Raw genomic sequence first — 16,745 nt, forward strand, 5'->3', positions numbered from 1 at the left:
GCTTCACATAGACAAAGTATATATTTAAGATGTCAGAACCAATATGCATTGCTGGGGGCTTCAGGCATAGCAGGCATATATTCATAGTATGGCATCTGAATACAATTGAACCTCCAAATCTGCCAACCTTGAGACCTGATCCTGATTCCAGGTAATCAAACCATAGCATAAAAAAAAGCAAACATAAACATAGCATTTTTGTACTATTATATATGCTACTGTACAAATGTAGCCTTTTTTGAGTGGAGAGGAAAGAGAGAGAGAGAGAGAGAGAGAGAGAGAGAGAGAGAGAGAAAAAGAGAGAGAGAAAATAAGAATGAACATATAGTGAATGTACAGTACAATAAAAATAAAATATATTTTTATTGTAATATATACCTTACTACACATGGTACATTTTGGGAGGGAAATAGTTTCACTTCCCCCACCTAGTATTGAGCATCTTTGACAATAAGTTTTTGACTATAAGTATGCATTTTTAATGGACAGATCCTCTAAGCTGCTTAATTTTTTTAGGCACCATTTGCTTAAATACAAGTGGATGAAACGTTACTGTGTCATCATTAGCATTAGTTGAGACATGATGCAAGAAAGCAAGCTTATACAGCATCAGCCAAAAAAAAAAAAAAAAAAAACCCCTTCCCATTTCACCCATCCAGTCACTCCAAATATTTGTCTAGTTCAGCCTTAAATTTATTTAAGCTATCAGCTTCCACAACAACAGATGGAAGTCTGTTCCAGCAATCAACTACCCGCTGGCTAAAGGCAAACTTCCGCACATCTATTCTACAACTGTCTTTCCTCAATTTGAATCTATGCCCTTTCAGGTTTGTAATATGAGTAACAGGAAGAATCCCATCAGCATTTAGCCTGCTCAATCCATTCAAGGCCTTATACACCTCAATCAGATCGCCTCGTAGGTGCCTAGTCTCCAGGAGCTGAAATTTGCAGAACTTAAGCCTTTCTTCGTAAGAGCACGCCTTTGTTCCCCTCACAAGTCTTGTTTCCCTTCTCTGTATTCATTCTAGCAACTCTACATCCTTCCTAAAATGAGGGTTCCAGACGTGTACATAGAACCAAAGTGTGGCCTGACCATTATACAAGGATAATCATCTCCTTATCCCTGCTTGCAAAATTCCTGTATATCATTGACAAGACCCCATGACCTACTCTGGCAACCTGTCTGCACTGCTCAGAAAACTTCATATCTGATTGCACAATTACACCCAGGTCTCTTTCGTTCTGCACTACGCTGAGTGTAACACCACCTGGTAGGTACAGTTCTCTGGGGTTACTACTACCCATATCAGGTACTTTGCATTTGTCAATGTTAAACTTCAGTTGCCACTACTCAACCCATCTGCCCAACTTTTACAGAACCTGTTGCAGCAGCATACTGTCATTACTGTTAATAACAACTCTCCCAACCTTTGTATCATCTGCAGACTTTGACAGTAAGCTTGATACTTGATATACCTTCATCAATATGATTGATAAATATACAAAATAACAATGCGCCCAATACCGAACTCTGAGGGACACCACTAATAACATTAGTCCATATAGAGCAGTATCCATTGATTACCACTCTCTGTCTTCTCCCACTCAACCATCCTTTTATCCATTGTAGCAACTTGCCCTTAATGCTATACTGCTCCAATTTGTACGGTAGTCTTCCTTGTGCAACAGTATCAAAAACTTTAATGAAATCCAAATATATGATATCGAAATTATTTTTTGCATCCAGTTCCTTTGTGACCATGTCATAGTATGCAATCAAATTGGTCAGACAAGACTTCTCCTTAACAAACCCATGCTGTGTCTGAATTATTACTGTTGTTTTGTCTAGATGATCCTGCAATGCTTCTTTAACCGGTGACTCCATTATTTTCTATGGAACAGAAATCAATCAAACTACAGGTCTGTAATTACTTGTGTCACTCTTTGATCCCTCTTTGTGAATTGGAGATACATTTGCACATCACCAGTCTGTTGAGACTTCCCTTCAAGTACAAGGATGCTCTCATAATTATGGCTATGGGTTTGCTTACTTCCTTTGCCATCTCCTTTAATATAACTGGATAGATCAAACTACCCCAGGTGCCTTTCTTATGTTTAACTTCAACAATTTCTCCTCCTCCTTGAATAACTTATCGTGTGTGAATATAGATGAAAAATAATCATTTAGTTTGGCAGTTCTCTGAGAATGATCATCTACAGTCAAAAAACCATTGATTACAAGTGGTCTAATCTGATGTATCCCCTTCCTTTTAGAGTTTATATAAGTAAATAAGTCTTTGCTGTTTTTCTTTGCATCCCTTGTCAAAGATTTCTCATAATCTGCCTTCGCTTGCTTTTTTTTTTCTTTTTTTTTTTATGTGAACCCCAAACACGAGAGGTATTAGAACCTATAGTACTTAGTACAGTCAGTCCTCGTATAGCACGATAGTTGTGTTCCTAGAAACCCTCGTGCAATGCAAAATCGTGCAATATAAACAACAGGCCCTATGGGAAAAATAGGGTTTGGTGCCAACCACCCAAGATTGAACACACATTTTTAACCAAAACATTACCAAACACAATAAATAATTGTAATAAAATACTTACGTAATATTATTTAATATTAAACTCATTAAAATATACGTAATATTATTTAATATTATTATTAAAATATATTACGTAAAAAAAACTTACGTATTTTATTACGTAATAAAATATTGCTACTGCTTTTGCTTCTATCGTAAGCAAACTTGTTTTTTGTTTGATTTTCTATCGAAACAGATGACAGCCGTTCCATCTCTTCCAATTCTTTGTGCCTTAATCTAATGGATTTTAATTACACTTTTGAGTTGTTCCTGCTATGAAAGTTGTTTTTATTTTCTCTGCATTCTTTGTAATTCTCGGCTTTGCCTCATTTAGGTCTGTAGCATGTGCAATATCACATGGTCTTTCATTTCGCTCAAAGCGTTTCACAATTTCATATTTTTTTTCTATCGACAGTGGCCATAATCCTTACCGGGGAAACCCCGGTGGGCCGGAGTCCGGTGTGATTTTGGCCATAAACCAGAGTATGAGGCCACTATAAATTTTCCCGGGTAAGAATTTTTGACCCAGTCCGCCTCTGTTCTGTTTATCGATATTGCTTTTCTTTTTCTCTCTGAATCTGCAGTGTCCTCACCAGGACGCTTCCTTTTCACACATTTTAAGTATTTTACTCATTTTTAGGGAATAAAGCACAATTACAAAACGAGGAGGCACGCTTGATACACATAAACAAAGCTGCGCGCGTGTAGCAACTGAATAAACAACACCGTAAAGGCAGAGATACACTATTAACACCTCACATTTTACTAAAGCACATTTCTGGGGATTACTACCATAAAACAATAAAAACCATATGATTCCCTTCACTGATATAAAAAACATAAATACATTTTCAGAATCTTCTCTTCATTCCTATCGTGTTGCGTTCGGTTGGGGTGGTTCTGCGTTCGACTGCCATTTCTTGTAAACACAAAGGCAAATCGTGCATAAGCGAATTCGGTTCGTGTTATATAAGATATCGTTCCCCTATTTATAAATCGTGTATGATCGAATTCGTGTAGTATAAACACGTGTTATACGAGGACTGACTGTACCATGCTTGGGTTGGAGGTTGAGAAGACGAAAGAAGATATTTGTTGACTTTGGACTTGAACTTCTGTAGATTGTAATTTTCAGGAAATACGTATGAAGGAAGGATGTTCCAGAAAATGGCAGTTGAATGAATAAATGAGGAAGATGAAAAGTTGGTTCTGTGAGTTTGAAGTTGGACAGTAAATGGATGTTGGCTGGTGGCGGCACGTGTTCGGACTGTTTTGAAAGAGCGAGCGGGAATTATAGAAGCCAATTCAGAAGTACAGTGCCCATGGAAGTATCTGTAGAAGAGGCATGCAGCAGAAACAGTACGTCTATGAGAAAGTGAGTGGAGAGACTCTGTTAGAGATGAATCATTAATTAACCTAACTGCCTTCTTCTGAATGGAATCAAGAAGCCTGAGAGAGGTTTTGGGGGCGCCACCCCAGATGTGAGAACAATATTCCATGGCAGGGCGGATTTTTGATTTATACAGAGTGAGCAGCTATTTGGAAGAAAAGTAACGCCGAAAGCGAAAGAGAAAACCAAGTTTTTTAGATGCAGAGGAAGCAATATTTGTAATGTGCTTGTGCCAAGAGAGATTAGAAGTCAGGGTAATCCCCAAAAGAGGTATATCATTTTGCCTAGAAATCGGAGTGTCACTAAAGATAAGCATAGGAGCAGAAGAATCCTTTTTGCGAGATATAAGACAAGACTGAGTTTTAGTAGGGTTGAAATCAACTAAGTTGTCTTTCCCCCCACTGGAGAATTACCTGAAGATTGGCATTTAAGGAATTGGTAGCAGATTTTCGAGAAGTTGAAGCTGATTGAGCAGGGCAAGGTTTCTCAAAATGGAAAGTGGAATGCAATGTGCTATCATCGGCAAAACTATGGATAGGATTTCCAGTCAATGGAAGAAGGTCATTAATATACAAGAGGAAAAGAGTGGGGGAAAGAACTGAACCTTGGGGGACACCGGCATTAATGGAGAAGTTAGAAGACAGAGAGCCATCTACCATCACCCTCAGTGAGCGATCAGAGAGAAAACTGGATAACCAATTACTAAAAACAGTTGGCAAATCATAAGATGGAAGCTTGTTTAGAAGACCTTTATGCCAAACACGATCGAAAGCCTTTGAGATGTCAAGAGTAACTACTTGTGTTTCACCGAACCTTTCCATTGAATTAGTCCATAAATGGCTAACATAAGCCAGAATATCACCAGTGGATCGACACTGAGGGAATCTATACTGGCGATTGTTGATCAGACGGAAGGTTTCTAGGTAGTTTAAGTGTTGGCAGTTAATTGATTTCTCCATTACTTTAGAAAGAGTAGAAGTAATTGCAATGGGACGATAATTGGATGGGAGGGATTTGTCACCCTTTTTAGGAACTGGCTGGATATGAGCAAATTTCCAAGCAGAAGGAAAAACACCTTTGAAATAAGAAAGTGAGAAAAGGCGGCAAAGAATAGGAGTAAGTTCAGGAGCACAGGTTTTGAGAACAAGTGGAGAAATACCATAGGGACCTGGAGCTTTCTTAGCATCAAGATTCATCAAAATCCTTCTGACATCCTTTTGACGGAAGACGACAGGAGGCATTGAATGGAGCATGTTGGGAATGGTGGGAGGTGTTTTACCCAGATCATTAATACATGAGCTGGAAGAAAAATGGGATGCTAGCAGGTCAACTTTATCCATGGCTGAAGTGACAACAGAGCCATCTGGTTTGGACAGAGGTAGGAGCAGAGATGGGCAAAAGTTGTGGCCAATAGCTTTGGCAAGAGACCAGAATGCTCGGCTACCATTAGGGCAAGAAGCAAGTTTTCTGCTCTTAGCCTGTTCAAACTCTAGTTTGGACTGATTAATAAGTGCTTTACAATTGTTGCGAGCTTTGGTGTAGGCAGAAAATGAAACTGAAGAATTAGAAACAAGCCAATTACGATATGCAACGTTCTTCTCTTGAATAACCCTAGCACATTTATTGAAAAACCAAGGTTTAGATAAAGGACGAGATTTTAAAGTGGGACGAGATTTTAAAGTGGAGTGTGGGATAAAAGATTCCATTCCTACAAGAATAATTTCACTGACACGATCTGAGCAAACGTTGACATCAGAAGTTTTGAAACAGGTAATCCGACCAAGGAAAAGAAGAAAAGAAGTCTCGCAGTTCATCCCAATTTTGCATTCTTGTAATGCCAACAACAATGAGGTTGGGAATAACCATGAGATAAAGGTTCCATTGGAGAAGAGACAATCACCAAGTTCTGATCTAAGTCTAAAGACCTCCTAAGACTTGAGACATCTCTTCGACCGTGTACTTAGAACGGGTTGTTTCGTGAGAAAAAGATCAAGCGTATTGGCTGTATCATTAGGATTGTCCGGTATTCTTGTAGGTAAATGAACAATCTGTTCTAGGTCATTAGTAATTGCCAGAAGCCTCAGCATCTCGACCTGCTGGGTCTGTGTGACTAGAAAACGGAAGCCAGCTGGAGTTGTGAACATTAAAATCACCAAGGAAAATTACTTCACTCTTATGAAAGTTGGACTGGAGAAAGTCAAGTTGCAAAGAGAGGAAATCAAAGAGCTCCAAGTGATTAGTGGAGTTGGGAGAACGGTAGAGACAACAGATGAATTTGACACAATGAGGTAGAGAGATTTTAAGCCAGAGAAGATCAAAGAGAGGAGATTCCAAATTGCGAAGTGTCTGACAGGGAATATCAGAACGGACATATGCACAAGTACCACCTTTGAGGCGAAAGGAATCATACAGCGAATAATTTGGGCATCTGAGATGAGCAGTAGTTGAATCAACCGATAACTGAGATTCTGTTAGAAAAAGTACATGGGGTTCGGCAGACTGCAAGTGGAAATGGACATCGTTGAGATTATAATTGAGACCATGTATATTTGTGAAATGAATTAGGAAGTGCTTGGGAGGTTTAGATCTTTTCGCAGATAAGCTTGCTCTATTAGTTTGACAATTCATTGTGTATTCAATAGTAAGAAAAAGTGGGTGGGACATGCTGTATGAAGTAATGAAATTTTTGGATATGGCGTACATGTGGTAAGAATATACCCAGATCCTTGACATAATGTGGCCTCGACAATGCTCCCCGTATACACACTACTCGGACTCCCTCCAGTCATTATCTGGCAGAGTAGAGGTAGCAAGATTATACACTAGCTGATCCAGAAACCTCCTAGAGAGTTACCAATAGGTTCGGTCCAGTGTACTAACTAGCCGCCGGCCTGTGAACACCGTTTTACAGCTGTACCCTTGAAATGTAAGGAATATTGGATCTCGCCACGACGTTCATCATAACCTCAAAGGTCATCAATCATACTGCATGATGGAGGAGATAGGGAAGGGTTGACCGGAACATAGCTCTAAAGACTAAACATGGGTTCCACCACTTCAAGCCTCCAATAAGCAAAGTGGTGGTATTGCACCGGTTGATGAGAGTCATCTACCACCTAGTACTGCCTTGTAACATAGAGGGGCGCTGTTCCTCCATGTGGTGTGGACCCCACACCTCGACCCCTGCTTACGTTGGTTCACACGTGGGTGGTCACCCACCATGTACTTGTGCATGGAGGTTATACCTAGGATTACTAACAGTCCCACCATCGTGAAGGTGCAAGCAGAGGATTTGGTTGTCACAGACCATCCTGACTTCACCGAAATTGGGTCCACTTGACTTTCGTGTCACCTGAATATCAGTTCCATCAGCGTTTTAGACTCCCAGGTAGCAAGTACAGCTTGTGTGGCATATCTGAGAGAATGTCTGTGACAACCTCAAGGACCAAACCTCCGCTTAACCTCCATTGTGACTTGATTACAGAATAGCTTGTATCTACCATAGGCTTCTGTGTTGTCTGACAATTTATGTGCATCCCATGCATTTTTCCTCTCTGCTGCAAATCTCATTAGTTCATCTGACATCATTTGGGCCTAAACCTAGAATAGTATTTCTTAGATGGAACAAAAAGCATAGTAGCTTTCAAAATTACTTCCTTGAATGGTTCCCATTTAGAATTTGCTGTTGGTAACATCATCATTTGGTCCTACTGTATTGAACTTAAAACATCTCTAAGACCACTGTAGTCATCTTTGTGAAAGCAAAAACCATTCCCTTTACCCCTTATGTTAGTTACATCTTTAAGTAAATCCCACATGAGTACACTGTGATCACTGCCACCTAGTGGTTCCTTTATCTGTAAATTCTTAATGCATGAATAATCACAGCTGATAATCAGATCAAAAGTGTTACTCCCTCTCGTTGCCTCTCTGACATACTGCTGTAGAAAACAATCATCCAATAAATCCACAAAAGCCTTGCTAGTGTGCGATTGACCAACCCACAAGTTCCATTCTATATCTGGGAAGTTAAAATCTCCCATTATAAGACACTCTGATTTACTAGCCCGCTATGTTTCTCTGTATAATTGTTCATTGTACTCATCAGAGTCATTAGGCCTATAACAAACTCCTACCCTCATTTTTCTTTCCCAGTGCTTATGTCACACCAAACTGACTCAACGTTGCACCGTCCATCTATGTCAGCTGGATGCACATCCTTAGATTTTATGTGTTTCTTAACTAACAACATAACCCCTCCTCCCTTCCTATCCTGTCTATCCTTTCAGTACACATTGTACTCTCCAAATTCCAATTCTGCATCCCTTATATCTGTGTGACCCCTCGTCTCTGATATCCCAACAATATCCACCTTGGATGTCTTAATTTCATCCACTATTAAAACAAGGAAGTAGGTCCATTAATTATTAGAATTTTTTTGTTTGTGAGTTTACTGATAATGATACTGATACTTAGGTTGGTACCTCTACACGTTAAGAATTAATTTTTTTCATTTAACAATTTTTTCATGAATTAATGTAATCACATTTAAATTATTTGTACTGCCTAAAGATAAGAATGGTATTATGTTTCAGTTTTGTTTTTAATTCATAATGAAATAATAATAAGACATAAATTGAGTGCTGTTTGCTTGATACAGGTTATGGTGGTAGGACCAACTGATGTTGGGAAAAGCACTATCTGTCGTATTATTCTGAATTATGCTGTAAGAAAAGGAAGAAGACCCATATTTGTAGATTTAGATGTTGGTCAGGTGAATGCCATCTTTTAAATATTTAAGTGATAATAATTAATAACTAACTGAAATTTTATCATAATGGCATTTCTTTTAGTGTTATATTAACTTGATCAAATTTTTGTAAAGGTATTTGGAAATATTCTTTAAATTTTTAAAAGGGAATATTGAAGGCAGCTATAAGACTTATAGTACAGATAACTCCCCTGCCTTAACCCAGAACTCAAAATGTAGAAAAAAGATGATATGAGTCATCTGGCATCAAGGTGCCTAATTTTTTAATTATTGGATTGGTTTTTTTTTTTGGTTTTTTTTTTTTGAATTTTACTTAAATATTCCAATATTTAATCATTTCTTAATGGATAGCAGTACTTGTTGTGTGTACTCTGTAAGTTTTAATAAAAAAAATTAAATTTTAAAACATGCTATTATGTGCTTTACACAATTTAATAAAAAATGAATACTGCTGTAAATTACAAAAAAAAAAAAAAAAAAAAATTGAATTCTGGTGAAAATTATAACATTAAAAACTAAATTGTGCTGAAAATTATAAAAAAAAAAAAATTTGGCAAAGGATGTAAAGAAAAACAGAAGACTTCTTTACTTATGTAAACGCTACAAGGAAGGGGATGAATCAGATTTGTCCGCTTGATATTGATGGTTCATCTGTTGATGATCCTGCTCAGGTTGCTGACAAACTGAATGAGTATTTTGCACATACATTCACAAATGAGAAATTTTTTAGGGAAGAGGATGCCAGAAGTGTATCAAACTCTAACAGAGAGCTAAATGATTTTGTAATAACTAAGAGGAAAGTGGAAGAGAAATTGTTGAAGTTAAACATAAGAAAGGCACTTGGGGTGGATGGGATCTATCCAATTATATTAAGGGAAGCAGCGAAGGAAGTAAGCAAGCCCTTAGCTGTAATTATGAGAGCATCCTTGGATTCGGGGGGGGGGGGGGGTCCCTGTAACTGGAGATGTGTAAATGTATCCCCAATTCTCAAAGGGTGACACGAGTAATTGCAGACCTGTTAGTTTAATTTCAGTTCCACGGAAAATAATGAAGTCTCTGGTAGAAGAAGTAATGCAGGATCATCTAGACAAGGCTGCAATTATACTTCAGACACAGCATGACTTTGTTAAGGGAAAACCTTGTTTGACCAATTTGATTGGTTACAACGATGTGGTCACAAAGGAACTGGATGCAAAAAATAATTTTGATATCATATACTTGGATTTCAGGAAAGCTTTTGATACTGTTGCACATAAAAGACTGCTGTACAAATCACAGCAGTCTGACATTTAGGGCAAGTTGCTGCTATAGATAATGGGGTGGTTGAGTGGGAGAAGACAGAGATTGGTAATCAATGGACATCGCTCTTCATGGACTAATGTTATTAGTGGAATCTCCCAGTGTTTGTTGTTGAGCCCATTGTTGTTTTTTGTATTTATTAGTGATATTGATGAAGGTATATCAGGCTTAATGTTCAAGTTTGCAGTTGATACAAAGGTTGGCAAGGTCGTGAATGATGGTACGCAGTGCCCCTGCTCTGGAACTATGTATTGGATGACTTCCTAAACATTGACCTCGGAGAAGTTCAGTCTCAAGCTTACGCAGACAATCTGATCCTTATGCTCAGGGTGAACTCCAGGGCACTCCTGAAGACCCATGCTAACTGCGCACTGACAGTACTACAAGAATGGACCACCCTTAATCAACTGAACAATTCACCTGCCAAGACCTGCTCTGTGTTACTGAAGGGAATGCTTTGACCAGCAGACTGCCACAAATAAAGATCCAGGGCACTACCATCAAACTGCAAACCCAAATGAAATACCTTGGTGTAATGATTGACAGAAATCTATCCTTTCTCCCGCACCTTCTTCACATCCATAAGAATATTACAAATTACACAGCCATTATGGTAAGGGTGACCCGGTGGGACTGGGCCTTAAGAGGTGCACCCTGGCACTCTTCTACAAGGCAGTTTGCATCAAAGACGCAGACCATAGTCAACTGCCGTAAACTACAAACCATTCAGTGCTTCATCCTCCTCACAATATGCTCAGACTAATATACAGTCTCAAGTTATGCACTGCAGGTCCTGCCAGGATTGTTACTGTTAGATTTTGAAATCATATGTCTGGTCTATTGTATCAACTTTCTAAAGGACAATCGGAGACAATCTTAGACTGCACATCTGATCCACTTAGCAAACAGGAATGCAGAGATAAAAGTGGCTTATCACTCATCTGACTCAGGTTTGGCAACAGAGGTGGACAGAATCCACAAAGGATGCCATAACAAGAAAATTCCTTCTGGAAGTTCAAACATTTTACCCCAAATGCCCGACCTGGTTCTCTCTGGGCTTACAAACTACCTTCCCGCTAACAGGACACAGCTCCGTAAGAGCAAAATTGACCATCTTTTGAATCACGGACAACCCTCTGTGCAGTTGTGGAACCACCTAATGTACCAGGGTCTATGAAGACCTCAGGCACATTCTCATCACGCAAATCCACTACCTTTCACAGGATCGAGAGAACCATCTACTAGAAAATGAGCAACCTTACCACACCTTTTCTAACTTTGCCCAGGAACCCTTTGCTTTGCAAGGAACCCTTCCACAACTATAACATCATGAGGATAGTGCCATTCCAACCCCATCTATCCAGTGCAATGATATATCTGCAAGAGCAAGGAATGAGACAAAACTTCAGTGGACTGGGTAATCCCTGCCCGGGATTACTAAAGTTCCAACTGGACCTTTGGGTTGCCAAGCAGGCACTGCCTGCTTGGCAACTACTGAACTGGACTGAAACCTGTGATAACTGATAGTAGATAAATGGATACATTTAACAAGATAATAGGAAGGTGATTTGTCAGTTTACCCTACCGCTGACACCGAATACATCTGGACAATAACTAACCTAAAGACCACTTACCTTGGATGGGACCTAGGTACCAAGAATGACACTATTGGACACTACTCTCTACCGGACTGGACTCTTACATAACAACAGTGACACCTCACAGCTCTGCTGTCAACTCACCATTTGGCAGTGCCTGCTTGGCAACCCAAAGGTCGTGGGTTCGAATCCTGCTTCGGGCTTGGATCAGAGTAAAATGCAAAAACTTTGGGAGGTGCATTATGGCCACAGAAGCCGATGCACCATCAACTAACAAAAAAAAAAAAAAAAAAAGCCCCCCCCCTCCTTTTTTTTACACATAGACCCTTTCCACTGAAATCCTCAGAAACTACGTGGCAGGGCCTGCCAGAGTAAATGCGATCCCTCCACGCCTGTCCTGCTTCCATGTGGCTCAGGATGAGCAATGGGGTTCCACCAGGGGCCCAATGGCTAAACTGTCAGAGGAACAACATAACATGACACTAACATACACTTTACACTTTTCTGAAACCTCTGGCCTTCACAGAGTACTGTGGGACACAGACAGAGTGCACAATGCAAAGATGGGGGAACCCCTTGGGCTGTTAGACAACTAACACTTCACCTTTATCCCCCAAAAAGGCAAAGGTGCAACCAAGTGCTGGCAAAGGTAATGCTGTCAGTTTTTTTTGGATTAGCATTATTAGATTACTTTCAAAAGGGCTGTATTATGATGGCAAAGTATTATTCTGACCTCCTCATAAAGCTGTGTGCTACCGTAATAGATAAAAGATGAGGAAAGCTGTCAAAAAGTGTACACCTGCTCCATGATAATGCCCTTGTCCATTTCTCACATGCTGCAATGAGGTGTGCCCACGAATGTGGGTTTGAAATATTGCTGCATCCTGCTTATTCTCCAGACCTTGCACTCCCAGATTTCTTCCTCTTTCCTGCACTGAAGTCCTTTCTTCATGGAAAACACTTTGCTGCGAAAAGATGATTTCTGTTGCCAAGTCATGATTTGAAGGACAGTCAGAGGACTTCTACAAAACTGTCTTGCGGAAGTGTATTGAGAGATGGCAGAAATGTATCATTTTGTTTGGTGACTATGTTGAAAAAGTGTAATACATGATGTTTGTTTCATCCTTCTGGTACAACTACTACTTGGTGAATACAAATCTTTTTGAACCCTCCCTTTGTACAGTATCTTTTAATGTTTATTTTATTGTTAATCCTTTGTAAAATATATTACAACAATAACATTTATTTCCTTTTTTTTTTTTTTTTTCTTTTTTTTTTAACTTCATTTTGAAGACTATATGATCAAAACAGATATCATGCAATATCTGATCTGTTTAATGACGAATATCACAAAATATTCGTCATTAAACATTCACAAACCCACACTCTAAATAAGTTTCTTTGGAATCTTTGATTATTATTTTTATATACAGTGCCAGTAAAATTAATAGCAATTTACCTGAAACAACAGGTGAATTGTTATCAATCTGTTTCAAATTATTTTTTTGCATTTTCAGCTCAAAATTAAATGTTTATTTATTTTTTTAAATTTATTTATTTTTACTTTTTTCATAAACAAAGTTGAGCACTACAAAACTACAACCCCCCCCCCCCCAAATCTCTTCCAGCATGCAATATGATTAATGTATTTTAAGGTTGCAGCTTTAAAGCAATATTCACAGGCTGGCTGCTGGGAACCTATTAGCAACTCTCTAGGAGGCTTCGGGATCACCTAGTGTATAGTATCACTGCCTCTACTCATGATTGGGGGGAGTCTGAGTAGTGTGTATGGTGGGGGGTGCAGTTTTGAGGCCACATTATATCAAGAAGCTGGGTGTGTTCTTGCTGTGTGTATGCTATATCCAAAAATTTCATTACTTCATACAATATATCCTCCCTACCTTTACTTACTACTGAATACATCATGAATAGTAAAACTGATAGAATAAACTTATCTGTGAAAATATCTAAACCACCCAAACACTTCTTTGTTCATTTCACAAATATACGTGGTCTTAGTTCCAATCTCAGTGAGGCTCATTTTCACTTAGTCTGCCAGCCCTATATACTTTTTCTTGCAGAATCTGAATTATTGATGGATTCAACCTCCGGATTCATCTCAGGTATCCTAATTATTCACTGTACAATTCCTTTCTCTTCAAAGGTGGTACTTGTACATGTGTCTGCTCTGATATTCCCTGTCAGAGACTTAGTAATTTAGAATCTCCTCTTTTCAATCTTCTCTGGCTTAAAATCTCTCTACCCCATTCTGTAAAATTCATCTGTTGCCTCTATCGTTCTCCAAACCCCACTAATCACTTGGAACTCTTTGACTTCCTCTCTTTGAAACTTGACCTTCTCCAGTCCAACTTTATTAACAGTGAAGTTATTTTTCTTGGTGATTTTAATGTTCACAACTCCAGCCAGATTCAGTTTTCTAGTCATACTGACCTAGCTGGTCGAGATGCCGAGGCTATTACTAGTGACCTCGCACAGATTGTTTATTTACCTACCAGAATATTAGGCAAGCCTAACCATGCAGCCAACACTCCAACATGCTTGATCTTTTTTTCCTCACAAACAGCCCTTTCAAGTACACGGTTGATGTGAGTGGTCCTCTAGGCTCCTCAGATAAGAACTTGGTGATGGTCTCTTCTCCAGTGGAGTTTTTCTCTCATGGCTATTCTCTGCCTAGTGTTGTTTGGAATTACAAGAATGTAAAATGGGATGATCTGTGAGATTTCTATTCTTCTTTTCCTTGGTTGGATTACTGTTTTAAATCTTATGCAATATTTGCTCGGATCATGTCAGTGAAATTATTCTTGTAGGGATGAAATCCTTTATATGAGACTCCTTAAAATCTCATCCTTTATCTAAACCTTGGTTTTCTAATAAATGTGCCAAGGCTGTTCAAGATGATAATGTAGCATATTGCAATTGGCTTGCATCCAAACCTGCAGGTTAATTTTCTGCCTACACCAAAGCTTGCAACAATTGTAAAGCAGTTATTAATCAGTCCAAACCAAATTTTGAACAGGCTAAGAGTAGAAAACTTGCTTCTTGTCCAAATGGTAGTCAAGCATTTTGATCTCTCGCCAATGCTGTTGGCTGCAACTTATGCCCATTTTTATTGTCCTCCCCCCATCAAACCTGATGGTTCTGTTCCCACTTCAGCTAAAGATAAAGCTGGTCTGCTAGCATCTTACTTTTCTCTTGTGTATTTATGATCTTGGTAAATCATCTCCTACCATTCTCAGTACACTCTATTCAATGCCTCCTGTGGTCTTCCCTCAAAAGGATGTCGGAAGAATTTTGAACAGTCTTGATGGTATTTCTCCATTTGTTCTCCTGAGCTTCCTCCTGATCTGTGTCACCTTTTTACACGTTTGTATTTCACTGGTGTTTTTCCTTCTGCTTGGAAATTTGCTCATGTTCCTTTGCTCATATTTGCCTGTTTCTGACAAATCCCTTGCATCCAATTATTATCCCATTGGACTTAAATGGAGAAATGGTTAATGGAGAAATCCACCTAACCACCAACTCCTAAAGTATCTAGAAACCTAGTGTGCATTCTGTTATTGTCGATCCACTGGTGATATGGCGCCTCTGTAGCCAGGTGGGAAGGAGCAGCAGTGCGTAGCACACGCTTCTTGATTAGACCGCGGTTTGAGCCCATTCCACCAAATACGGAGGATGCGGAAAGGTCAGGGAATGACCACCGCATATCCCAGAGCAATATGGCCTTAGTTGCTAATGCTCCTAAAAACCAAATAACAAACAACAACATCCACTGGTGACATCTGGCTTTATTACCCATCTGTGCACAAATTCAATGGAAAAGTTTGGTGAAACTTAACCAGTTGCTCTCGACATTTCAGAAGCCTTTGATCATGTTTGGCATAAAGGCCTTCTAAATAAGCTTCCATCTTAATATTTGTCAACTGTGTTTTGTTGTTGTTGTTGTTGTTATTGTTATTTGGTTTTTAGGAGCATTAGCAACTAAGGCCATATTGCTCTGGGATATGCGGTGGTCATTCCCTGACCTTTCCGCATCCTCCGTATTTGGTGGTGACGGGCTCGAACCCTGGTCTTATCAAGAAGCATGTGCTATGCACTGCTGCTCCTTCCCACCTGGCTACGGAGGTGCCAAACTGTGTTTTGTAATTGGGTATCCAATTTTCTCTCTGACTGCTCACTGTGGGTGATCGTAGATAATTTGCTGTCTTCTAACTTCTCCACTAATGCTGATGTTCTACAAGGTTCAGTTCTTTCTTCCATTCTTTCCTCTTGTGTATTATGACCTTCTCCCACTTTTTGTGCTTGGGTTTTCATAAAAAAAAAAAAATTAACTGAAAAAAATTTGTCAAAAAAAAAATTCTGGAATATATTGTTAATGTAATAACAACTAATAGCAGTTTTTAAAAAGTTTTATTACTCACATAAAACTATAATATTTTGTCAGATATCCAAGAGAATCTATGGCAGATTTAGAGCATCTGAGTGTAGAATAAATTAGTTAATGTATGTGGCTTGCATTTTAGACACTCTAGCAATTAGTAATAATTCATGATTTGTAACAAAATAAGTCAACCCGTCGACATGAAAATTTGTTACAAAGATTCCTGAAATATTTTAACTAAACATTGAAATTTCGGAATGGATCAGAACTCATGTTGCAAATTTATAGTAACATTTCTGTAGGGGAAATTTGGGAGAAAGTGCACTGAAATTGGAATTATTGAACCTATAACCATCCCAGTGGCCAACAGAATATATGTTGAAAATTGGTAACAATCTGCATTTTTCTTCTTGATCAGTCCAATAACATACTTTCATTTATGCTGATTTTTGTATGTCGTGGGGGGGGGGAGATGTTTGTTTGTTTGTTATTTGGTTTTTAGGAGCATTAGCAACTAAGGCCATATTGCTCCGGGATATGCGGTGGTCATTCCTGACCTTTCCGCATCTTCCGTATTTGGTGGTGACGGGCTCGAACCCCGGTCTAATCAAGAAGCGTGTGCTACGCACTGCTGCTCCTTCCCACCCGGCTACGGAGGCGCCTGGGGGGGGAGAGCAAGGGCTGAAAATCGTAACAGGACAAG

The 16,745-nt window shown here is 39.1% G+C and overlaps 1 protein-coding gene across 1 annotated transcript in view; it reads left to right on the plus strand.

Moving 5' to 3' along the window:
* The window catches only part of cbc (protein CLP1 homolog), a 156,692-nt gene that overhangs the window by 63,697 nt on the left and 76,250 nt on the right, over window positions 1-16,745 (plus strand). Inside the window, exon 5 of the mRNA XM_090389835.1 lies at window positions 8,636-8,749. Coding sequence (XP_090245961.1) covers window positions 8,636-8,749 — 114 coding nt within the window. The remainder of the gene's footprint in view (window positions 1-8,635; window positions 8,750-16,745) is intronic.

This window comes from Mastigoproctus giganteus, chromosome 2 (genome assembly GCF_048544385.1).
Source record: "Mastigoproctus giganteus isolate SK-2022 chromosome 2, ASM4854438v1, whole genome shotgun sequence".
Lineage (NCBI taxonomy): Eukaryota > Metazoa > Arthropoda > Arachnida > Uropygi > Thelyphonidae > Mastigoproctus > Mastigoproctus giganteus.